General features: G+C 43.5%; 1 protein-coding gene across 4 annotated transcripts in view; it reads left to right on the top strand.

The window, feature by feature from the left end:
* POC1B (POC1 centriolar protein B) overlaps positions 1 to 24,224 on the top strand; it is a 106,540-nt gene that overhangs the window by 10,561 nt on the left and 71,755 nt on the right. For all 4 annotated transcript variants that reach the window (XM_069584164.1, XM_069584166.1, XM_069584168.1 and 1 more), the window contains exons 3-4: positions 16,626 to 16,797; positions 23,139 to 23,318. In XM_069584164.1, coding sequence (XP_069440265.1) covers positions 16,626 to 16,797; positions 23,139 to 23,318 — 352 coding nt within the window. The remainder of the gene's footprint in view (positions 1 to 16,625; positions 16,798 to 23,138; positions 23,319 to 24,224) is intronic.

Raw genomic sequence — 24,224 nt, 5'->3', positions numbered from 1 at the left:
TTAGTCATTAGAGAGAGTGGGGGAGGGAATTATTGCAGAATTGAGCGCCACCGAGCAGTGTAGATAGGTCCCTGTGAAATGAGCAGTCTTGAATTTGTATTGTTCCTGGTCTTCCTTGGAGTGTGTCTAGCAATTCTGTCACAAATACAGAATTTGTGTACAGTCCAGAAAAGGCTGAGTGACTGAGATTTTGCCAGAGGAATTTGAAGGGAGGGAGACAAGTCAAAGGACTAAATATATGTGCAAGAAAGGGTTTATAAACTGGGCAAGGAAAGAAATGAAGACTACTAATTGGAGAGTGAAATGAAGATAGTGAAAGAAAGCCTCAGTGGAGAACGCAGGTCAGTGCATTGGAGTTCTGGATAAGATAGAAGCTGTGAACAAGCAAGCTATAAGGAAAGCATGTTGTTAAGGATAAGTAGGTTTCAGTTAGTAATCAGAGGAGTGTTGGCGCTGCTTGTGATAACATCCAGGGTGTGACCACCGGAACAGGATGCTGAAGACACATGGAAGAAAAGGTCTTCAGAGAGGCCTGGTTGTCCCCTTGATCCCAAATGTTCTTCACTACCTCACTCTGCTTGGCTGGTTCCTTTGTGTCCTTCATAACTCCATTTAAAATCCCACTGATTATTTCACCTGAATTAAGTATTCTGTGCCCACAAAAAATTCTTATATGACATCCTGCTTTTATCATTCATGCCTCTTAGCACAATTTAAATTGATACGTTAGCCTTGCTTGTTGACTTGTTGCCCTCTTTTCTGCTTAAATTGAAGCTCCCTGTTTAGAGATTTTTGCCTCTTTTGTAACTCAGGACTCCCCCCACCCCAGCCACCCTGCCCTTACATGTGGTAGGGCTGAGATATCTGTTGAGTGAACTAATAATACCAAGACTTGGAACAGAGAGAAGGACTGTGACCTCAGGTAGGTGAAGTGTGAAAATGCATGTCGCTTGGGAGGGTTTCAGGGAGCTTGATATCCCCAAGCAAAGTCAACGTGTAAGTAGGAGGGGGGACTTTCAGAGAGAGGGGTGTGTGTACAAGAGAGGTCTCATAAGTGGTGTTTCTCTGCCCAGGTGGTAGCTTTGGGGAAGGAGAGCAAGTGTGAGTACCAGGGTCAGCCCAGGGAGCATCCCGAGCATCATGGGAGCGAGAGTGCAGCGTGATTGGCGGCAGTGGGGCTGAAGGCACGACAAGAGGAAACAGAAGGCGAGGTGCAGTGGGTTTATGTATACTCAGCAGCCTCTCAGAAGGCGGTGGGCTCTTGGGTTTCACAGGATGGGGGGCAATCAGAGGGGAGAGGATAGGAGCAGATGATAACTTGTGAATGTCATCCCTCTTATGGAGGTGGAAACTGGAAGCTGAGTAAGTTAGCTAAAGCGGTGTAGCTGGTAAGCAGCAGAGCCTGGCTGAGCCCAATCTCCAGTCAGCTTCTGGAGCCACACTCTCCCCTTAGCTCAGTTTCCCAGAAGGCTGCACTCAAGTTTACACAAACATTAGAAGAGTTTAAGAGCATTTTCATGTGACGTGCACAATCTGAGCTGCATGTTAGAAGTTTCCAATTAAAATGATGTGTTTTAGCATTGACATTATCAGCCTGCCTTCTTTTTGTGTTCAGGGTGGCTCTGTCATCAACTTATTCCCTGTTTCATCTCTGGGGTGTTTGTACAGTAAATGATGGTATAGAACAATTTTATTTACCCCTCTTCTTACTGAATAGAGGCAGAATGAAACTGTGAATTTTATTTTCCTGGCAGTGAAACCATAATTGAAGTTTGCCAGAAATTCTTTTTCTCTTCTGGTTTTTAGTTGCTGAATTGTGTCTGACTCTTTTGAGACCTCATGGACTGTAGCCCACCAGGCTCCTTTATGCGTGGAATTCTCCAGGCAAGAATGCTGGAGCAGGTTGCCACTTCCCAGTCCAGGGGATATTCCTGACCCAGGGATCAAACCTGCATCTCCTGCATCTGCAGGCACTTTTTCTACCCCTGAGCCCCCAGGGAAGCGTGTTATTCTGGTTCTTGATGGCAACCTGTGTAGCAACTTTTACTGAAGCTCCTCCTACTGTTACAGGTTTTAACTCTTGCTCCCAGTGCTGAAGTGACCTCAGGCACGCACTGAGAGGCAGGAGCAGAGTGTGGTCTTTCTCAGATCTCCATATTCGTCAGAAGTAAGGGAGAAAGTGGCCAAAAGTTCAGGCTCCTGGGTTTCACTCTGGAGAATGTAGCTTACTAGAAACACACGTTTTCAACAAGGTCCCCAGGAATTCCAGTGGGGATAATATGTAAATCCCCAGAGCTTGGGTTCTTGGTTAAAGGGATGTGGATGTGGAGTCTGATTGTTGTTGTTGTTTAGTCTCTAAGTTGTGTCCGACTCTTTTGAGACCCCAGTGGGTGGACTGTAGACCACCAGGCTCCTCTGTCCATGGAATTTCCAAGACAAGAATACTGGAGTGGTTTGTCATTTCCTTTTCCAGGAGATCTTCCCACCCCAGGGATCGAACCCACGTCTCATGCATCGGCAGGCAGATTCTCTACCACCTAGCCGCCGGGGAAGCCCTGGAATCTGACAGACCTGGGTTAAACTCTACTCCTTTCTATGTTTACGACCCTGGGCAAGTTACTTCACCTCACCAAGCCTCATTTCCTCATCCACAAAAATGGGGTGATGATAGTCACCTACCTCCTTGTGAGGATTAAGTAAAAGGATGTTTACCAAGTTCTCAAAAGGATTTGGCCCTTAGTGACAACTCCAGAAGGGTTTGCGTTTTTAAGCTCCACAGCCCTCATGGAGAGTTTGAATAAATTAAATTTCTCCACACTGTAATTACTAAAGATTATTTTTAAAGCAGCCACAGTTTCTTTGAGACTCTGCTTACACTACTAACAGGCTAATTACTTTGTGTCAGCTAGCAGGAAAATTATTCCCTATTCATGGCAGAGGAATTTTGAGTTAGTGCCATCACTTAATTATATCAATACTATTACATAGTGCTTGGATTGGACAAGCTGATTCTGAAAGAATTAGATAGGATATTAAAGTTTATCTAGTTATGGTTAGAATATTGTCTTTGTATTGTGCAACCATCTCTCTCACTTCTCTCTTGGTTTGTGGTGTCTTTGTCTGGGGATTACATTTTATTTTTCTTGTCTTAAAAAAGCTATTTACAGTGAATTCCTCCCCTTAGATTTCCTTAGAAAATGTTCTTGTTTATATCTCCCTGAAGAAGGTGATCCAGTGTTTTCTGTTGTAACCCAAAACCAATATGAACCTAGAAATGCAATAGAAAGTACAAAATCGTGGTGCCCTCAAACCAGAGAGCTGAGTTTTGTCCTGGTAGGGGGTTTTAAAGTGGACATAATGAAGGTACGAAGTATATCGAGGAACTTCTGAAATAATTGAAAAATTCAAGAGTTTCTATACGGAGGTGATTGAGTTTTTCAGGCCCTCTTGACTATGGAATGAAAAGGCCTGAGAGGAATATAATCCAAATTTTTTAAGCTGTGAAGGATACTAGGTGGTGAACATGGGCCTGCTACAATATGCACTTTTTGACCCATTAATAATTATTCAGGGAATTTATCACAGTGATATTTTGTACATGTCAGAAATAACACATGTTCATTGCAGCGTTGTATGTAAACAACCTAAATGTGGTCACCTGGTTGAAAAAATTAAGATATAGGTACGTCATAGAATGGTTTCCCCGGTGGCTCAGTGGTAAAGAATCTGTCTGCAATGCAGGAAATGTGAGTTCAGTCTCTGGGTTGGGAAGATCCCCTGGAGAAGGAAATGGCAACCCATTCCAGTATTCTTGCCTGGAGAATTCCAAGGACAGAGGAGCTTGGCAGGCTACAGTTCACGGGGTCACAGAGTCAGACACAACTTAGCGACTAAACACCGCCACCATAGAATACTATTCAGCTACGAAAAAGACTGAGGCTGACTTCTGCCTCCAGTCACCGTAGTTAACTAGGAACCAACTTTCCCTCCCGCTGAAAGCAACTGTGAAATGAGACAATACCAGGCAACCGTTTTCGGATGTTGAGCAACAGGGAATGTGAACTGGTGATCCTTGCAAGAAGGAAACGCAAGGTGAGCCCCTCCCGTTCGCTCATGGCCTTGGCTTTCTCTCAGGGGCACTCTCCCTGCTGCCCACGGAAGGTAGAGCCGAGCAGAGCGAGCCTGGCCGAGCCGAGGCAGCAGAGGCCTTGATTCTGGCTGTGTCAGGGCCAAGCTGCTGAGACAGGTGGGCGGCCACAGATTCTGTGGGGCCGCTGCAGTTTTGGCTGAGGTGCACTTGAGAGAGTGTGGGGTCTAGGGGAGATCCTTTCCTGCCAGGCAGGAGGCGGGGGAGGATGAGGAAGAGGCTGGTGATCCCAGGGACCATGCTGGATAGAGCTCGACCAAGCTGTAGCTCAAGCAGAGGGCAGATCTTTCCCAGCACCTCAGGCGAGACACCAGGGAGGCCAGGCCGTAGGCATCAGGACCGCATCTGAAATAAAGGGTATGCCCGAAAACTCAGTTCACAACTGAAGGAGTTTCACTCTGACAAAGAATAAGACCAAGTCTGACAAGATCAAAAGAGTAAAACGTAAAATGCACCCTGACCAGAACTGCTTATGGCAGGGATGTGGGTTAGTGATTCTGAAACTGTTTGCGTGCTCTAGACTTGAACAAAAGTATATTGAGTGTAATGTGAGTCAGGTGTTTTTTTTTTCTTTTTACCGTGGGCAAGGAGAGTTATAAATGTTAGAAGATGAAGGGCTGAAATGTACTTTGTGCTGTTAGATTGAAATGGGAGTTACCAGTATATGAACACATGGTTCTTAATATCTTTATCTTGATTTCTGCATATAGATAGATACACTTTCTATTTATATCTTATTTCTTAGTTCTGAGATTTCTGTTTATGTCTTAGTTCTGTCAGCTGTCACAGCAGTTTGTGCATGTGTGCTAAGTTGCTTCAGTGGTGTCTGACTCTTTTCAGCCCTGGGGACTGTAGCCCTCCAGGCTCCTGTGTCCATGGGATTCTCCAGGCAAGAACACTGGAGTGGGTTGGCATGTCCTCCTCCATGGGATCTTCCTGACCCAGGGATCAAACCCACGTCTCTTACATCTCCTGTGTTGGCAGGCGTGTTCTTTACCCCTAGCACCACCTGGTAAGCCCAGTAGCAATGAGCAAACATAGTTGCCAGATCTTGGTTTCTAAGTTTGCCATTCTCTATGAAAAGGAATCAGAACTTCTTGGGGAAAAAAAGACCTGCACCAGGGCTGGAGGAGGGAAAGTACATCTTGCAGTACCTTGTAATTATGGAAGCAGGGAAGTATTCAGAGAATGATGGACACATATCAGAGCACAAAGGCAAGCTTTAAGGGGCTCTTCCTAGCCAAATCTGGGACAATATGAGAATCAGAATAAATAATGATAAATCTGGATAATAGCCCATTGAGTGAAATAATCTGAGTCCATACTGATGTAGATGAGCAATTGAATAAGTAGATAGATGGAGAAAAAGAGAAGATTCTTCCTTAAAATAGTAAATCAATGAATTAAATATTAGTTCATTAAGTAGTAAATTAAAGAATAATGGGTTCAAAAATTATTGAAGGATGCTAAAATTAGTGGGTGACAGTTTATTGAGGAAGAGGATATTTACATAATTTAAACTATCTTCCCCACAAAATACTTATTAATTACAAAGGGGAAAAAACACCAACTTTATAAGGCAAAAATTACCTACACCAAGTGATCAAAGTTAATCTCACCAATATTGGGACAAACAGATATCAAATGTACTCTAATACAATGCACTGATAAGGGCACAGCATAACTTTTTGTGACATTCTTGTCAAAATGTATGTATCCTAAATCTAATGACAGGAAAACATCTGCAAAAAACAAACGGAAAAAAAAAATAAAAGACCAGATTTGTGATTACCAGAGGCAGTGGTAGGAGAAGCAGGAATTGGATGAGAGTGGTCAAAAGGTGCAAACCTCCAGCTGTAAGAGACGTACTACTAGGGGTGCGGAAGTGTAATTAACACTGCTGTACTGCTCTATGTGGGCTTCCCAAGTGGCTCAGTGGTAACAAACCACACCTGCCCGTGTGGGAGAAGCAGGTTCAGTCCCTGAATTGGGAAGATCCCTTGGAGGAGGAAATGGCAACCCACTCCAGGATTCTTGCCGGGAAAATCCCATGGACAGAAGAGCCTGACGGACTGTAGTGCATAGGGTCGCAAAGATGCGGACACGACTGAGCAACTGATCAAAACAGATCAACCAACCGACATTATATATAAAAGTTAAGAGTAAATCCTAAAAGTTCTCATCATGGGGAAAAATATTTTCTTCCCTATTCCTTTGCTGTATCTATATGAGATGATGGGTGTTCACTAGACTTATTGTGGTAATCATTTGAGGCATGTAAGTCAAATCATTATGCTGTATACCTTAAATATACAGTGTCGTATGTCAGCTATGTCTCAATAAAACTGGAGGAAGAAATTATAAATAACCTAGACAAAAATGTGACTAGACACCCACGTTTGTTTAAGCACATAGGAGGATACTCAAGACAATGAGTATCTTCTCTCCTCAGTGCTTAAACAAATATGTTCAATATGCCTCCAGGAAGGGGAACCAGGTGGCCAAGGGCTGGAGGGAAATTCAGTAACTACTCCTGTAATATTGGAATTCTGTATCATACACACTTGCACAGCAGAATAGATAAGGGAATTTAACAACAAATGTAAAAAGCCGGAGGCAATACCATGCTTTCCAGAAAAGGTATTCCTCACAAAGCAAGCCTCTAATGAACCATAGTTGATTTTGGTTAAATCAGTGAGAGCGCTTGGATTGATTACAGAAAGTTATTGCTCTTCAACACAACAGCTGATGCCTTTTTGGACATTATGGAGAGCAAACCATTAGTATCTATTCTTTGTCGTCAGCTCCAGGTGAGTGTGGACTTTGTTCTTTCTTTTGTCCTAATGAGGATTTCTTGAAACAATGGACTACTGTTATAGAATATAATTTAAAGATTTTTTTTTTTAGTGGCTAGACTTGTTAAACTTTTAGCTTCCTCCCTCTGATAGTTAATCTCAAACAGATGGCAATTAGGTACAAGCTTTGACATTTTAAATGATGGGGTAATGTTTATAGAGGGTGTGGTTCACTGGAAATGTATGAACGCAAATTCCAAGTTGACACTGTACAGCACGGATACCAATAATCAAATACCTTTTATTATGATGGTATTAGGGTTTGGTGGATCAGGGTTAAGGAACTGAGGAGGGAAATTCAGTGTTGGTTTTCATAGAAGAATGCGTTTGTGACCGTTTTGTAGATTGCTAGTCCTTTTCCTGTTTTCTTGAAATTTGGAAGACACTGTAGCATGTATGCTGAGCCACACAGTTTTAAGTGGGACATCTCTGCTGCTAGTGTTTCATAGTTAATAGGGCTCGGAAATGCCACCTGGCTCTCAGGTTTAGCTGTCCACATCCTTTAAACTAAGCGTTCACCCTGCTTTCTGTCACTTCTCTTTAGCATGCCTCATGCTGATAATAGCAAATATTGCTATAATACAGGTAAGGAGCCATCAACTCTTAAAGCTAACAATTTTTGAGCATCCACTCTGGTTAAGGGTAAGGGTTTCCATAGTGGCTCAGACAGTAAAGAATCTGCCTGCAATGCAGGAGACCCAGGTTCGATCCCTGGGTCAGGAAGATCCCCTGGAGAAGGGAATGGCTACCCACTCCAGTATTCTTGCACAGAGAAATCCCATGGACAGAGGAACATGGTGGGCTACCGTCCATGGGATCACAAAGAGCTGGGCACGACTGAGCAGCTAACACTAAGTCTGTTAAGGTGCCCTTTTCCTTTTCTGAGGAAATATGTAACAGCTCAATTCCTGAGTCACCATCTTGGTTGTATCATATTCTTCTACCTCTGGCTCTGTGTCTCTCCCGCCCCTGCCACCAGCCCCAGTTAATTGCCACTTCACATTGATCCTATAATGACATTTTTTCCTGGTTGTATTGAATATTAGGGACCCTGTGAACCTTCAGTGAGTTCGTGGGTCAGTTGTGTGTATTAACTCTCTCTACTGCCTCCCTCCCGGTTTCTCCTCAACCCACACCGTTCCAGCTTTGATCCCACCGCTCCACTGAAACAATTCTGCTGCCAAACCAGCCTTTGATCCTCAGGCCTACAGCTGGCTTCTTGGGCAGTTGACCTGTGTGGTCACACAAGGCACACATTTAGTTTAAGGCCCTGCCATCCCGGTCTTGACATTTTCACTGATTTCCTACAAGAGACCCCACGTTTACATCTTATACTGGATCCTACAAACGATGTAGCTGGTCATGTTCAGGCCTGATCTTACCAAGTCTCTTTGAAGCCTTTGACAACAGCCCTGTCACCCTCTGTGAGTACACACTCTATTCCTGCACACCGCAGTCTCCTGGCCCTTCCTACTCCACTAGCGGCTCCTTCCTTTCCTCCAGGTTAAGTACCTTCATCCGCTTCTGTATCTAGACTTACTGTTTGAGTGACCCCATCCAATTTCCAGTCTCTAATGTATTATCTACGCTGTCACTGCTGACAGTAGCAAAAACTAAAGCTACCGTAATGATAGCTACAGCCGAGTGTTTTCTGTGTGCCAGGCTTGGCTTATGAGTATTATTTCACTTAATGCCGTAAATGCCTTAATCTCATTAAATATCTCCCAGGCCAGCAGCCGGGCACCTTGTTTTCTTTTCTCTCTTTCTCCCTCACATCTAGTGTGTTTGCAAACCTTGGGGACTCTGTCTTTACAATAGACCTTGGTTTTGACTGCTTCTCCCACTTCCACAGCCTGGTCCAGACCACCTCCTTCTGGCCGGACTATTGCAACAGCCTCCAAACTGATTTCCTTCTTCCCTCTGTATGCACTCCAAACAACAGCCAGACTGAGATTTTCTGTTTGTTTTGTCTAAACATTTTTTTGAAGTATAAGATATGTGCCAACGTTGAACAGCTTGCTGAATCTCCACAGTGTGACTTACCTGTTTTGCCAGTACCCTTGTCCTCCCCGCCTGCCACCCACATAATCTCTGTGCTGACTTCTAACTCCATAGATCAGTTTTGCTTCTTGAACTTCGTGAGTACATTTTAATTACACAGGTACACAGTGTGTATATACCACAATTTGTCTATCTGTTTTATTTTGATAGGCAGTTGGGTTTCTAGTTTTGGTCTTCTTTGAGTGATGTTCCATAAACATTACTGTATATATCTTCTGCTGAACATGGATAAGAATTTCTGCAGGTATTTGACTTAGAAGTTGAATTGCTGAGTCAGATGGTAAGTGTATATTCAGCTGCTTGTTGTTGGTCAGTCACTAAGTCGTGTCTGACTCCTGCTACCTCATGGACTGTTGCCCACCAGGCTCCTCTGTCCATGGGATTTCCCAGGCAAGAGGACTGCAGTGGGTTGCCATTTCCTTCTCCAGGGGATCTTCCTGATCCAGAGATTGAACCCACTTCTCCTGCATTTGCAGGAGGATTCTTTACCACTGAGCCACCAGGGAAGCCCAAATATAGTCATCTTGTGTGTGTGTGTGTGTGTGTGTGTGTGTGTGTGTGTGTGTGGTGTGTTTCTGTGTTAGTTGCTCAGCTGTGTCTGACTCTTTGAACACTATGGACTATAGCCCTCTGGGTTTCTTTGTCCATGGAATTCTCTAGGCAAAAATACTGGAATGGGTTGCCATTTCCTTCTCCAGGGGATCTTCCTGACCCAAGGATACAACCCAGGTCTCCTGCACTGCTGGCAGATTCTTTACCATCTGAGTCACCAGGGACGTCTTTCAGCTTAACAGATTTCAAAACAATTTTCCAAGGGTGGGTATAACCACCACCATTATCTGAGAGTTCCCTTGTTCCACATACTCACCAAGATTTGGTATTATTTATCCCTTCTGTTGTGTTTTTCATTCTGTCTGCCCTCTGATGGATAAGGATAAGAGGCTTATGGAAGCTTCCTGATGGGAGAGACTGACTGAGGGGGAAACTGAGTCTTTTTCTCAGAGGCGGGGCCATGCTCCATAAATCTTTAATCCAATTTTCTGTGGATGGGGGGGTGGGGGTGGGGGGGATGCTGTGTTCCATCCCTGTTTTCTGATCTGAGGCCAAACTGCGGTGGAGGTGATGAAGATAATGGCGACCTCCTTGGAAAGGTCCAGTGCACGCACTGCTGCACTCAGTGCCCCAGACACTGCAGCAGCCACCGCCAACCCACGCCTCTGCCAGAGCTCCTGGACACTCTCGGACAAGTCTGGACCAGTCTCCTGTTGGGTGATTGCTCCTTTCTCCTGGGTCCTGGTGCACACAGGGTTCTGTTTATGCCCTCCAGAGTCTATTTCCCCGGTCCTGTGTAAGTTCTGGCGGCTCTATGGTGGGGTTGATGGCGACCTCCTCCAAGAGGGCTTATGCCACACCCAGGTCTGCTGTACCCAGAGCCCCTGCCCCTGCAGCAGCCCACTGCTGACCCGTACCTCCACAGGAGACACTGAAACACTCAAAGTCAGGTCTGGGTCAGTCTCTGATCACATGGAGCACAGCCTTATCTAACTCAACAAAACCATGAGCCATGCCATGTAGGGCCACCCAAGAAGGACAGGTCATGGTGGAGAGTTCTAACAAAACATCATCCAGTGGAGAAGGGAATGGCAAAGCACTTCAGTATTCTTGCCTTGAGAACCCATGAACGGTATAAAAAAGCAAAAAGATAGGACGCTGAAAGATGAACCCCCCAGGTCAGTAGGTGCCCAATATGCTACTGGAGATCAGTGGAGAAATAACTCCAGAAAGGATGGAGCCAAAGCAAAAACACCACCCAGTTGTGGATGTGACTGGTAATGGAAGTAAAGTCTAATGCTGTAAAGAACAATACTGCATTGGAACCATTTAAGCCCATGCATCAAGGTAAATTGGAAGTGGTCAAACAGGAGATGGTAAGAGTGAACATCTCCTTTTTAGGAATCAGTGAAGTAAAAGGGACTGGAATGGGTGAATTTAACTCAGATGACCATTATATCTACTACTGTGGGCAAGAATCCCTTAGAAGAAGTCAGGTAGCCCTCATAGTTAACAAAAGAGCCTGAAATGCAGTACTTGGATGCAATCTCAAAAATAACAAAATGATCTCTATTCATTTCCAAGGCAAACCATTCAACATCACGGTAATCCAAGTCTATGCCCCAACGAGTAAGGCTAAAGATGCTGAAGTTGAATGGTTCTATGAAAATCTACAAGACCTTCTAGAACTAACACCCAAAAAAAGATGTCCTTTTCATTTTAGGGGACTGGAATGCAAAAGTAGGAAGTCAAGAGATACCTGGAGTAACAGACAAATTTGGCCTTAGAGTACAGAATGAAGCAGGGCAAAGGCTAACACAGTTTTGTCAAGAGAATGCACTGGTCATAGCAAACACCCTCTTCCAACAACACAAGAGAAAACTCTATACATGGACATCACCAGATGGTCAACACCGAAATCAGATTGATTATATTCTTTGCAGCTGAAGATAGAGAAGCTGTATATAGTCAGCAAAAACAAAACTGGGAGTTTACTGTGGCTCAGATCATGAACTCCTTATTGCCAAATTCAGACTTAAATTGAAGAAAGTAGGGAAAACCATAGACCATTCAGGTATGACCTAAATCAAATCCCTTATACAATGGAAATGACAAATAGATTCAAGGGATTGGATCTGATAGAGTGCCTCAAGAACTATGGATGGAAGTTTGTGACATTGTACAGGAGGCAGTGATCAAGACCATCCCCAAGAAAAACACAAAAAGGCAGAATGGTTGTCTGAGGAGGCCTTACAAATAGCTAAGTAAAGGAGAGAAGCTAAAGGCAAAGGAGAAAAGGAAAGATATACCCATTTGAATGCAGAGTTCCAAAGACTAGCAAGGAGAGATAAAGCCTTCCTCAGCGATCAAGTCAAAGAAATAGAGGAAAACAATAGAATGGGAAAGACTAGAGATCTTGTCAAGAAAATTAGAGATATCAAGGAAACATTTCATGCAAAGATGGGCTCAATAGAGGACAGAAATGGTATGGACCTAACAGAAGCAGAAGATATTAAGAAGAGGTGGCAAGAATACACAGAAGAACTATACAAAAAAGATCTTCATGACCCAGATAACCACAATGTGATCACTCAGCTATTACATTCTGAAATGCAAAGTCAAATGGGCCTTAGGGAGTATCACTATGAACAAAGCTAGTGGAGGTGATGGAATTCCAGTTGAGCTATTTCAAATCCTAATGCTGCAAAAGTGCTGCACTCAGTACGCCAGCAAATTTGGAAAACTCAGCAGTGGCCACAGGACTGGAAAAGGTCAGTTTTCATTCCAATCCCAAAGAAAGGTAATGCCAAAGAATGTCAAACTACCACACAGTTGCACTTATCTCACACATTAGCAAAGTAATGCTCAAAATTCTCCAAGTGAGGCTTCAACAGTATATGAGCTGAGAACTTCCAGATGTTCAAGCTGGTTTTAGAAAAGCCAGAGGAACCAGACATCAAATTGCCATCATCGAAAAAACAAGAGAGTTCCAGAAAAACTTCTGCTTTATTGACTATGCCAAAACCTTTGACTGTGGATCACAGCAAACTGTGGAAAATCCTTAAAGAGATGGGAATACCTTACCTGCCTTACCTGCCTCCTGAGAAATCTGTATACAGGGCAAGAAGCAACAGTTAGAACTGGAAATGGAACAATCGTCTAGTTCCAAATAGGGAAAGGAGTATGTCAAGGCTGTATATTGTCACCCTGCTTGTCTAACTTACAGGCAGAATACATCATGAGAAATGCTGGGCTGGATGAAGCACAAACTGGAATCAAGATTGCCAGGAGAAATATCAATAACCTCAGATATGCAGATGATACCACCCTTACAGCAGAAAGCAAAGGTGAACTAAAGAGCCTCTTGATGAAAGTGAAAGAGGAGAGTGAAAAAGTTGGCTTAAAGCTCAACATTCAGAAAACGAAGATCATGGCATCTGGTCCCATCACTTCATGGCAAATAGAAGGGGAAACAATGGAAACAGTGAGAAACTTTAATTTCTTGGCCTCCAAAATCACTACAGATAGTGACTGCAGCCTTGAAATTAAAAGAAGCTTGCTCCTTGGAAGAAAAGTTATGACCAACCTAAACAGCATAATAAAAAACAGAAACATTACTTTGTGATAACGGTCCATCTAGTCAACGCTATGGTTTTCCCAGTAGTCATGTATGGATGTGAGAGTTGGACTGTAAAGAAAGCTGAGCACCAAAGAATTGATGCTTTTGAACTGTGGTGTTGTAGAGGACTCTTGGCAGTCCCTTGGCCTGCATGGAGATCCATCGGTCAATCCTGGAGGAAATCAGTCCTGAATATTCATTGAAAGGACTGATTCTGAAGCGGAAGCTCCAGTACTTTGGCCACCTGATGTGAAGAACTGACTTATTAGAAAAACCCTGATGTTGGAATGGATTGAGGGCAGGAGGAGAAGGGGGCAGCCTAGGATGAGATGGTTGGATGGCATCACCAACTCGAGGGACGTGAGTTTGAATAAGCTCCGGGAGTCAGTGATGGACAGGGAAGCCTGGCGTGCTGCAGTCCATGGGGTTGCAAAAAGTCGGACACGACCGAGCGACTGAACTGAGCTGATCTCTTCTATTGTAGCCACTCTAATGAGAGTGTAGTAATATCTCGTTGCCGTTTTAATTTGCACTTTCCTGGTGGATTTGAGCACCTTTTTATACATTTATTAGCCATTTGTATATCTTCCCGTATGAAGTGCCTATTTAAGCCCTTTGCCTATTTGCCTACTGTGTTTTCTTGACTTTCCTTATTGATTTGTTGGGTTCTTTATATATTCTTTGTTATATGTTGGATAACTGTATTGTGAATATCTTTTTCCTCTCTGTGGCTTACCATTTTATTTGCTTAGTGATGTCTTTCAGTGAGTAAAATTTCTTAATTCTAGTGTAGTACAAATGATCATTCTTTTAGTATTTTAGTAATTTTTATGTGTTATTTAAACAATCGTGCCTACCCCAGTGGCCATGAATATTTTCCCCTAAGATCTCTTCTAAACGCTTATCGTCCTGCCTATTGTATTTAGAGCTGTAATCCATATGGAACTATTTTTGTGTATAGTACAAAATATAGGAGACATTGTCTTTCTCATTGTGAATACCCAGTTGGTCCACCATGATTATTGGCTAGCCCATCCTTTTCTCACTGTCAAAATGACAGTTTTCTTAAATCATAAGATACTCCTGTTTGGAATCCTTTAGTGGCTTAGAACTAAATACACACCTCTCACATGGCTCCTTGCCGGCATCTGCTTCCTTCTTGGCTTCCATCCCTGGTTGTCTTTTTCTCCCTGTCCCGGCGGACATGCTGGCCTCCTTGCTGTCCCTCAGACTGCCAAATTCATTGCTGTCTCAGGCCCTACATGTGGAGTCCTTCTGCCTGGAGTGCTCTTTCTTCATGTCTCAGCCTGAACCGCTTCTCATTTCCCTCAAGTCTCTGCTCAGATGGGGGTGTCCTTTCCTTAAACAGAACCACTCACCACTCTGTGTAACATTAAGAAAGGGAAAAAGGTATAAGCTTCCATTATAAGTACAAGAGACATGATTATAACATTAATTAACACTGCTGTATGAAAATTGCTGAGGGAGTAAGTCCTAAGAGTTCTTATCACAAGGGAAAAAATTTTTTTTCTATTTCTTTAATAAGAATTATGAGATGATAGATGTTCGCTAAATCTATTGTGGTAATCATTTTATGATGTATATCTCATAACTGGAAGGAAAAAAGAATAAATAGTATATAAAAGTCCTCTGAATATGTATGACATTACTGATGAACTATCTCCTATTCTATTGCAGTTCCATGAAATTGTGTCTTATTTCCTTTTGTAGCTCTTGTTTGTAGTATAATACCTTAGAACTCGAGTCCTAAATATAACACATGTGATAATTCATGGTTTTCCCTGTTTTGTCACATTAGCCACAAATAATTTGAAGCTGATTCATTTAATAATTTGATGAATTGTGATGGAACATCAGCTTCTGTACTTTAAGAAAAAAAGGGGGGGTAGTATGCAGCTTATAAACTCACTTTAACTATTTTACATGGAAACAATGCATAGACCAAGTTCAAGTGAATTTTATCTATGGCTGAAGAACTTAGAAGGTTTTCAGAGCTTCAGAGACTTTATTTTTCTCTTCTAAGAGTAATACTAATTGTGTTTTGAGGTATTTTTTCCTGAACATTCTATAATATAAACTTAGTGTTTCTCACTGACCTAGTTTCTCTCACTGGGGCTATTTTGGGGGTACAGGCATATATAATGGGCTTCCCTGGCGGCTCAGTTGGTAAAGAATCCGCCTGCAATGCAGGAGACCTGGGTCAATCCCTGAATTGGGAGGATTCCCCTGGAGAAGGGAATGGCTACCCACTCCAGTATTCTGGAATGGAGAATTCCATGGATTGTATAGTCCATGGGGTTGCAGAGTCGGATATGACTGAGTGACTTTCACCTCACTTCACTTCAGTGCATATATAACATTTGGTTTTGTGGCAAGAGTTAGATCTGTCTTGCATTTGTTTACTTCTTGATCAAAGGCATTTATTTCCACTATTTATCCCATTTGTCTTCCTTTTCTTAAAGCCTTAAGGTGATGTCTGAAACATATGATTCTTTTATTAATTGTAGGATGTCATAACAGAGCACAAAGTGGGTTTTAAGCTTAACTTATCTAGCTATAAAAGGCATTACTGGTCAGTTAACAAAACTGGAAAACATTTGGTCAGTTAAAGTACTGTCACTGATAAATTTTGTGAAGTTGATTGCAGTCTTGTTGGTATGTAGAAGAATAGCTTTATTCTAAGAAATATGCCCTTAAGTATTTAGGAATAAAGGTGGCATGGTGTTGAATTTACTTACCCCAAAATGGCTTAAGAAAAAAATTGTGTGTGTGTGTGTGAGTGTGCGTATGTGCGTGCACATGCATGCTTGTGTACAGAAAAAGAGAGAGTGAGCCCACAAGGAAATTGTAAACCAAATGGGGCAAAATAGTAACAACAGGTGGATCTGGTAAAAAGTATATTAATGTTCATTATACTGTTAATGTAACTGTTCTGCAACTGTGAAATTATCTCCACATGAACAGTTGAAAAAAATCATCTCCAGCCCCCTCAGGAGTAGCATGCAGCACTTATGACACAGAGATTAAGTTACTTTCTCAGTCACCCTGAGAGAGACAGAACTGACCCCCAGTCCTGTGTCTCTGTTGTACTAAGCTGCCTTTTTTTAGTAAATAGTCATTGAGTCCTAACCAAATACAGGGACCACTAATCCTGCTGTATGGCTACATAGGACACAGCCACGCTTGCGTGTTAGTGATGTGGCTTTGGGTTTCTTTTTAAAATATTTTTGCCATTACCTGGTCTGTCGTGCCACCTCCAGCCTCTCTGTTACCTGGACATCTTGTTATTAGATACCCCGCCCATTGTAATGAGACATGCCTGTGTTTGCATTTTAACACACAGTGATCTTGTTCTTCTGTTTCTTAATAGCTACCGGCTCTTGGGATACATTTCTCATGCTGTGGAGCCTCAGGCCGCAAGCTAGAGCTTTCAGATACGTGGGTCACAAGGACGTTGTCACCAGCCTGCAGTTTTCCCCACTTGGAAACTTACTGGCATCAGCTTCACGAGATAGGACCATTAGACTCTGGATCCCTGACAAGTAAGAGCAGAACAGCTGCTATGCGGTGGGTTTGGAAATGTAAAAGATAACTGGGGTTGAGATTCTGTCCCTCTTGGACTGCCTAACCCCCCAGTTACATGTACATCTTTAGTCTAAGACACAAACGAGGCATACTGGCCTGGTAAAATTATTTCATACTGTTTTCCCCTCATCTTGAACTCATAATTATGTCTTCTGTTTGAAAACTATTTCTAACCATAGAAATATGCTTAATAATGTCTGAAGTGTTTTTGTAGGAGAGGCAGTTAGGGAGGGTGATGGTTATCAATCCCTTTATGAATCTCATGTAAGCTTTAGATCATCTCCCCAGAGAGAAACACATTGGACTGCCTCACCAAGATTTTACAGTTTATGGTAACTCAGATGATAAAGAATCTGCCTGCAATACAGGAGACCCAGGTTCAATCCCTGGGTTGGGAAGATCCCCTGGAGAACAGAATGGCTACCCACTCCAGTATTCTTGCCTGGAGAGTTCCATGGGCAGATGAGCCTGGTGGGCTACAGTCCACAGGGTTGTAAAGAGTCTGACATGATGGAGCAATTAACACTTTCACTTTCAACCCACTACCTTTCCAAACCCTAGCTGATAGTCCATCTATTTTAAGCAGTTATTGAGCCTTGATTATTTTAAAAGTTTTTAAACTCTTAGTTATGTAGATTTCAAACATGTATGAAAATAGAGTAGATAGCATGACAGCTCCCCACCATAACCATCCACCAGATTGAGTAGCTCTTCAGAGTTCGGTCAGTCTTGTTTCATGTGTCCTCCACCCCCGTTTCTTCTGGGATGTGTACATATCAGATCACTTCAGATAATAAGAAATGTTTGCCTTCACTCTGTCGGGGCGGGATTTGATCTGTGGTTCGTGCCTGAATGGGCCCAGGCACTCCCAAATAAATGAAAGTTCCTGAAGCATTTCCCTGCCAGAGGACACTTTTTTTCCCTGGCACTGCCTGAAGGAAACTCCAAACTGAGCAATCTGAAGATTATCTCAAGGCAGGACAACACTACTGAGGAGAAGTGACATGTTGACATGTTCTGACACTACAGATAGCAGTGTAAGAGGGAGTTGTAAGGAAGAAAGACTGGCTCAGGGTCTAAAAGGGAAAGCATTTTTTAAAGCCTTGACTTTGAGAATTTTGGACTAGTGGTTTGCTGTTTTCAGCACAGCCTCCGTCTCCCATTGCTATTTTGGGGAAAGCTCAGTGAATAAAGCACTGGGTAGACAAGCTAAAAGGACATGGAATCATTCATTTTCACTGCCTGATCTAAGCACCACAATTAGGCTTGTGTAGATATGTCTAGTTCCTCTTCCTAAATCATATCTCAGCAGGCCAGGGCAACAGTGGATCATGGCAATGAGAAGGAAACTGATGAACCAGTTATCTGTTGCTGCATAATGGTCCCCAAACTTAGAAGCTTGACAGTAGCTATCGTTTTCTCCCAGTTGTAGGGGCTGTCTGGACGATTTATCCCACTGCCCCGGTAATGTGGGCCGTTACGCAGCTTCATTACACTGGCAGCTGGGCTGGCAGGTCCAGTGCCTCCCTCAGATGCCAGTGGCCTTGGTGTTGGCGGTTGGCTGGGCGCCTTTGTCCTCTACATGCCCTTTCTGTAGCAGCATAAAAGGACTTCCTTGCAGCATGGCACCTGTCGGACAATCTAGGATAACCAAAGCTGAAGTGGCTAGACTTCTTAAAGGCTGGGCCTGGAACCTGCCCAGTGTGCCTTCTGCCACATCCTGTCTGTCAGTCAGTCACAACACTAGCCTGACTGCAACTCGAGATTTGAAGGAGGAGAAACTGGTGGATTCTGCCACTGGTGGGGAAGAGTGGTGTGTGTGCCTGGGGGAGAGAGGAGCTGTGGGCAGCCGGGTGAGCAGACCGACACCGCAGCTGCTGATCAGGAGGCTGAGAAAGGCTAGCAGGAGCAAGCTGGGAGGCAGGTGTGGCTGGCGTTGGTCACGGTGGGTGGTCACGAGAATTCGGGTAGAAAGGGCAGGTACCTGTGTGGGAGGTGGACAGACTCTGTTAAGGCAGGTGAGGAGCTAGAAACCAGCTAAGCACCAGCACAACAAACACTGGGCACTCCTATCTTGGGTTCTTACATACTTCCTGTTGGGACGGGATCTGGATTCATCAGTTGGACCTGCCTATTGCCAAGAACTGTTGTCATAAACTCCTTATTGCCAAATTCAGGCTTAAATTGAAGAAAGTAGGGAAAACCACTAGACCATTCAGGTATGACCTAAATCAAATTCCTTACAATTATACAATGGAAATGACAAACAGATTCAAGGGATTAGATCAGATAGACAGAGTGCCTGAAGAACTATGGTCAGAGGTTTGTGACGTTGTAGAGGAGGCAGGGATCAAGACCATCCCCAATATAAAGAAATGCAAAAGAGCGAAATGGCTGTCTGAGGAGGCCTTACAAATAGCTATGAAAAGAAGAGAAGCAAAAAACAAAGGGGAAAAGGAAAGACATAAGCATCTGAATGCAGAGTTCCAAAGACTAGCAAGGAGAGATAAGAAAGCCTTCCTTAGCGATCAGTGTGAAGAAATAGACGAAAACAGCAGAATGGGAAAGACTAGAAATCTCTTCAAGAAAATTAGAGATACCAAGGGAACATTTCAAGCAAAGATGGACTCGATAAAGGACAGAAATGGTATGGACCTAACAGAAGCAGAAGATATTAAGAAGAGGTGGCAAGAATACACAGGAGAACTGTACAAAAAAGATCTTCACGACCCAGATCATCATGATGGTGTGATCACTCACCTAGAGCCAGACACCCTGGAATGTGAAGTCAAATGGGCCTTAGAAAGCATCACTACGAACAAAGCTAGTGGAGGTGATGGAATTCCAGTTGAGCTATTCCAAATCCTGAAAGATGATGCTGTGAAAGTGCTGCACTCAATATGCCAGCGAATCTGGAAAACTCAGCAGTGGCCACAGCACTGGAAAAGGTCAGTTTTCATTCCAATCCCAAAGAAAGGCAATGCCAAAGAATGCTCAAACTACCACACAATTGTACTCATCTCACATGCTAGCAAAGTAATGCTCAAAATTCTCCAAGCCAGGCTTCAGCAGTACGTGAACCGTGAACTTCCAGATGTTCAAGCTGGTTTTAGAAAGTGCAGAGGAACCAGAGATCAAATTGCCAACATCTGCTGGATCATGGAAAAAGCAAGAGAGTTCCAGAAAAACATGTATTTCTCTTTATTGACTATGCCAAAGCCTTTGACTGTGTGGATCACAATCAACTGTGGAAAATTCTGAAAGAGATGGGAATACCAGACCACCTGACCTGCCTCTTGAGAAACCTATATGCAGGTCAGGAAGCAACAGTTAGAACTGGGCATGGAACAACCGACTGGTTCCAAATAGGAAAAGGAGTATGTCAAGGCTGTATATTGTCACCCTGCTTTTTTAACTTCTATGCAGAGTACATCATGAGAAACGCGGGACTAGAAGAAGCACAAGCTGGAATCAAGATTGCCAGGAGAAATCTCAGTAACCTCAGATATGCAGATGACACCACCCTAATGGCAGAAAGTGAAGAGGAACTAAAAGCCTCTTGATGAAAGTGAAAGAGGAGAGTGAAAAACTTGGCTTAAAGCTCAACATTCAGAAAACTGAGATCATGGCATCTGGTCCCATCACTTCATGAGAAATAGATGGAGAAACAGTGGAAACACTGTCAGACTTTATTTTTGGGGGCTCCAAAATCACTGCAGATGGTGATTGCAGCCATGAAATGAAAAGACGCTTACTCCTTGGAAGAAAGGTTATGACCAACCTAGACAGCATATTGAAAAGCAGAGACATTACTTTGCCAACAAAGGTCCGTCTAGTCAAGGCTATGGTTTTTCCAGTGGTCATGTATGGATGTGAGAGTTGGACTGTGAAGACAGCTGAGCACTGAAGAATTGATGCTTTTGAACTGTGATGCTGGAGAAGACTTCTTGAGAGTCCCTAAAATTGCTAGGAGATTAAACCATTCCATTCTAAAGATCAGTCTTGGGTGTTCTTTGGAAGGACTGATGCTAAAGCTGACACTCCAATACTTTGGCCACCTCATGTGAAGAGTTGACTCATTGGAAAAGATTCTGATGCTGGGAGGGATTAGGGGCAGGAGGAGAAGGGAATGACAGAGGATGAGGTGGCTGGATGGCATCACCGACTCAATGGACATGAGTTTGGGCGAACTCTGGGAGTTGGTGATAGACCGGGAGGCCTGGCGTGCTGTAATTAATGGGGTCGAAAGAGTCGGACACGGCTGAGCGTCTGAAGTGAACTGAACTGATTGCCGAGAGGAGGAGCTGTTACAAAGAAGGCAGACAGGATAGATGTTCTGAAGTGTGGAGAGCCCAATAAAGATCAAGGCAGATTCTGTGATACTGACTACCCTTGGCTTCCTGGTCACATTAGATGCCAAGTCTTTAGTTTGTTTACTCTAGGCCTTATACTGAAAATCAGCCCATGTTGTCCTCCTGACTTCTACTCATAGAACATTCCCTTGAAACCTCACTGGACTAGTCCCTGAATGCTCCCTCCTATATTATTTTCATTATTCCTGGTGAAATACCACATATCAGGTGATGGAGATTTATGACAGAGTCGCCTCTGCCTTCTACAGACCACTGGAAGGGAAAGCCAGGAGGGATCTAAGAACCATTTAAGGATCGACTCTTCCCAGCAGAATTCAGCAAAGCATACTGAGCTCTTCTTATGTGCCCGACATTGTGCTGGATGCTGGTCTTTTAGAGATAAGTAAGCCATGATTCCTGTCCTCAGAAAAATTACTGCCTAATAGGAGAGCGGCCGATCTATTTTATAATGAAAATTACTGTATAATAAGCAAAATAGACACAGCAGATAGAGAACAAGTAAGCCTATCTGGGTTGGTGAAAGGCCGGGTAAGAGGAGGCAGTCAGGCTAAGGAAGCAAGTACAAAGCCGGAGGCGGATTTGAGGCACTGTGGTTGTCTTAGGGTACAAAGGTCAGTGTAGCGGCAGGTGGTCTTGCCGAAGAGCTTGGGCATTGTACTTTTTCTTGGAGAGCAGCCGATGACACATTTACACTGGGGTTTACATGCTTAGAATCATACATTTAGCAAGTCTATAAACACAGTATGTAGGTGACTGGAGGGGGATAAAAGATTAGAGCGGGGAGACCAGTTAAGAGGCTTTTGCAGTAATCTAGGTGAAGGATACAGAGGGTGTGTATATCTATCTTAATACGAGCACAGCTGGGATGCAAAGAAGAGGAGGGATTCAGAAGATACGCAGGAAGTGATGGCAATCTCACTGTCACTAAATAGGCCTGCTGACCCCTTGGATACTGGGGAAGAAGAGGAGCTGGGTGTAACTTCTAGGCTTCTGCCAGTTCTGCTGCCTAATCTTTTTAACACACTTGTGGCAATTTTTCCCATAAGGCACCACTTGTATAAATGTGACTTTCTGAATGGAAAAAATTGCTAAGTCTAAATGTGGTATAAAGTGAAAGTACCTTGGGAAAGTGGAAACGCTGACACAAAGTAGCGTTTCCCGAATGTCACCATTTACCTCCAGTTCCATCTGCTAGCCTGCCCCCAGATTATTTCAGTAGTTTCCCCGCTGCTTCTCCTTAAATGCCACACATTATTTTCACCTCTTTTTTTCTATTCTCTTTTCCGCACCCTAGCCAGGAAAAAGAAAGAAGGTATCTGAAATTTCAAGGTGTTGAGAATCGAAGTCTGTTATTACCATTTATCTTTTGTTTTGCTTGTGAATGTAAGATTGGGCTCAGACGTGAGCAGGGTCGTAGGTACACCCCAGGGGTCTCAGTTCCCGTTGCTGGTGGGTCAAAACAGGAGCGTCAAATCACCCAGGGACGTTTTTTGTCGAGGCATGTGACACGGAGGACGTTTCCTCCTTCCCAACCCAGACTGCCAGCCCAAACTTTCGTGTAAAAGTTTGAAAACACTGCCTTAGAGCTCCTTATTTAACAAATCTTAGCTTTGCTAGGTTGCAGTTTATTTAAACTGTATATTGCAGTCTCTAGAGGAACAACAGGAACTTAAAATACATGGTAGAGATTTGTTCAAAAATATTATTTCCTAGCTTCCCGTTAAAACAAACTCAGCAAATGAATTTCTGGGTCGTAACCACCAGGGTGTCTCTCTTCAGTGCACAAAACTGGCTTAAACGGTTCTAATGCAGAGTGCAGTTCAAAACAGCCTTTCCACACTTTCTGTCAGTTTTTATGAGTTAAACTATTGTATATGTTGATTGTAATTAAATCATGTTATAAATATTAAACTATTTATTTCCAGGAGAGGGAAATCCTCTGAATTTAAAGCTCACACAGCTCCAGTTCGAAGTGTGGACTTTTCAGCCGATGGCCAGTTTCTTGCCACAGCTTCTGAAGACAAATCTATCAAAGTATGGAACATGTATCGCCAGCGCTTCTTATATTCCTTGTACCGACACACACACTGGGTTCGCTGTGCCAAGTAAGTGCAAAGTTTCACCATAACTTTTCCATATGGTTTTTCCGGCTGCAGTCTGAATTTTACCCCCAAATCCCAGAAAAGGGGATTGAGGGCAAATTCATTCATTCATTATTCCTTCATCAAATGTTTATTGTGTGCCAGGAATAATAATAAACAAAATGGTCAAAAACTGCTGCTCTCATGAAGCTTATGTTCTGGGGAGGGGAGACAGAGAATAAGCAAATGGGAAACTCGATATGGTAGTAAGTGCTATGGAGAAACTCAGAGCTGCTGGCTTAAATAGGGTGTTCAGCAATTGCTCCCAGAGAGGGTGACCTTTGTGCAGAGACCCAAGGGAGGGCAGGGAGTAAGAGTTGAAGATGTTTGGGAAAGGAATGTCCTGCATAGAAGAAACAAGAGTGAAAGCCCTCGGGCGGGAACTGGATGGCCATGTGAGGCAGAGCAGGAAGGCAGGGGTGGTGGAGTGTGGGAGAGTGGAGGAATAGCCCCAGTGGACAGGCGGAGCAGGTGAGCCACTGGAGCCTGTTCCGCTCTCTGACTTACAGTTTAATGGGATCCCCCTGACCACCGTGTGGAGAGCAGACCACCAAAAGTCAGAACAGAGCTGGGAAGTATGGGCTGTTGCCCTTGTTCTCATCCCAGTTTGGTCCGCGGTGGTGGCTGTGGAGATTTTGAGATGTAGTCGGAATTTAGATTATTTATTTAGTTGACCTTTGAATAACGTGGGTTTGAGCTGCAGGGGTGGTTGGTTGAATCCACAGATGCAGAGCTGTGAATATGGAGCAACCTTGGATTCCTAGGGTAAACTAAATTCCACATGGGGTTTTCACTGTGCAGAGGGTTGGTGCCCCTAACCACCATGTTGTTCAATGGTCTACTGCAGTTGTTACAACCAAAAGTACTTGC

This window comes from Ovis canadensis, chromosome 3 (genome assembly GCF_042477335.2).
Source record: "Ovis canadensis isolate MfBH-ARS-UI-01 breed Bighorn chromosome 3, ARS-UI_OviCan_v2, whole genome shotgun sequence".
Taxonomy (NCBI): domain Eukaryota; kingdom Metazoa; phylum Chordata; class Mammalia; order Artiodactyla; family Bovidae; genus Ovis; species Ovis canadensis.
This window is presented reverse-complemented; position numbering and strand designations above follow the sequence as displayed.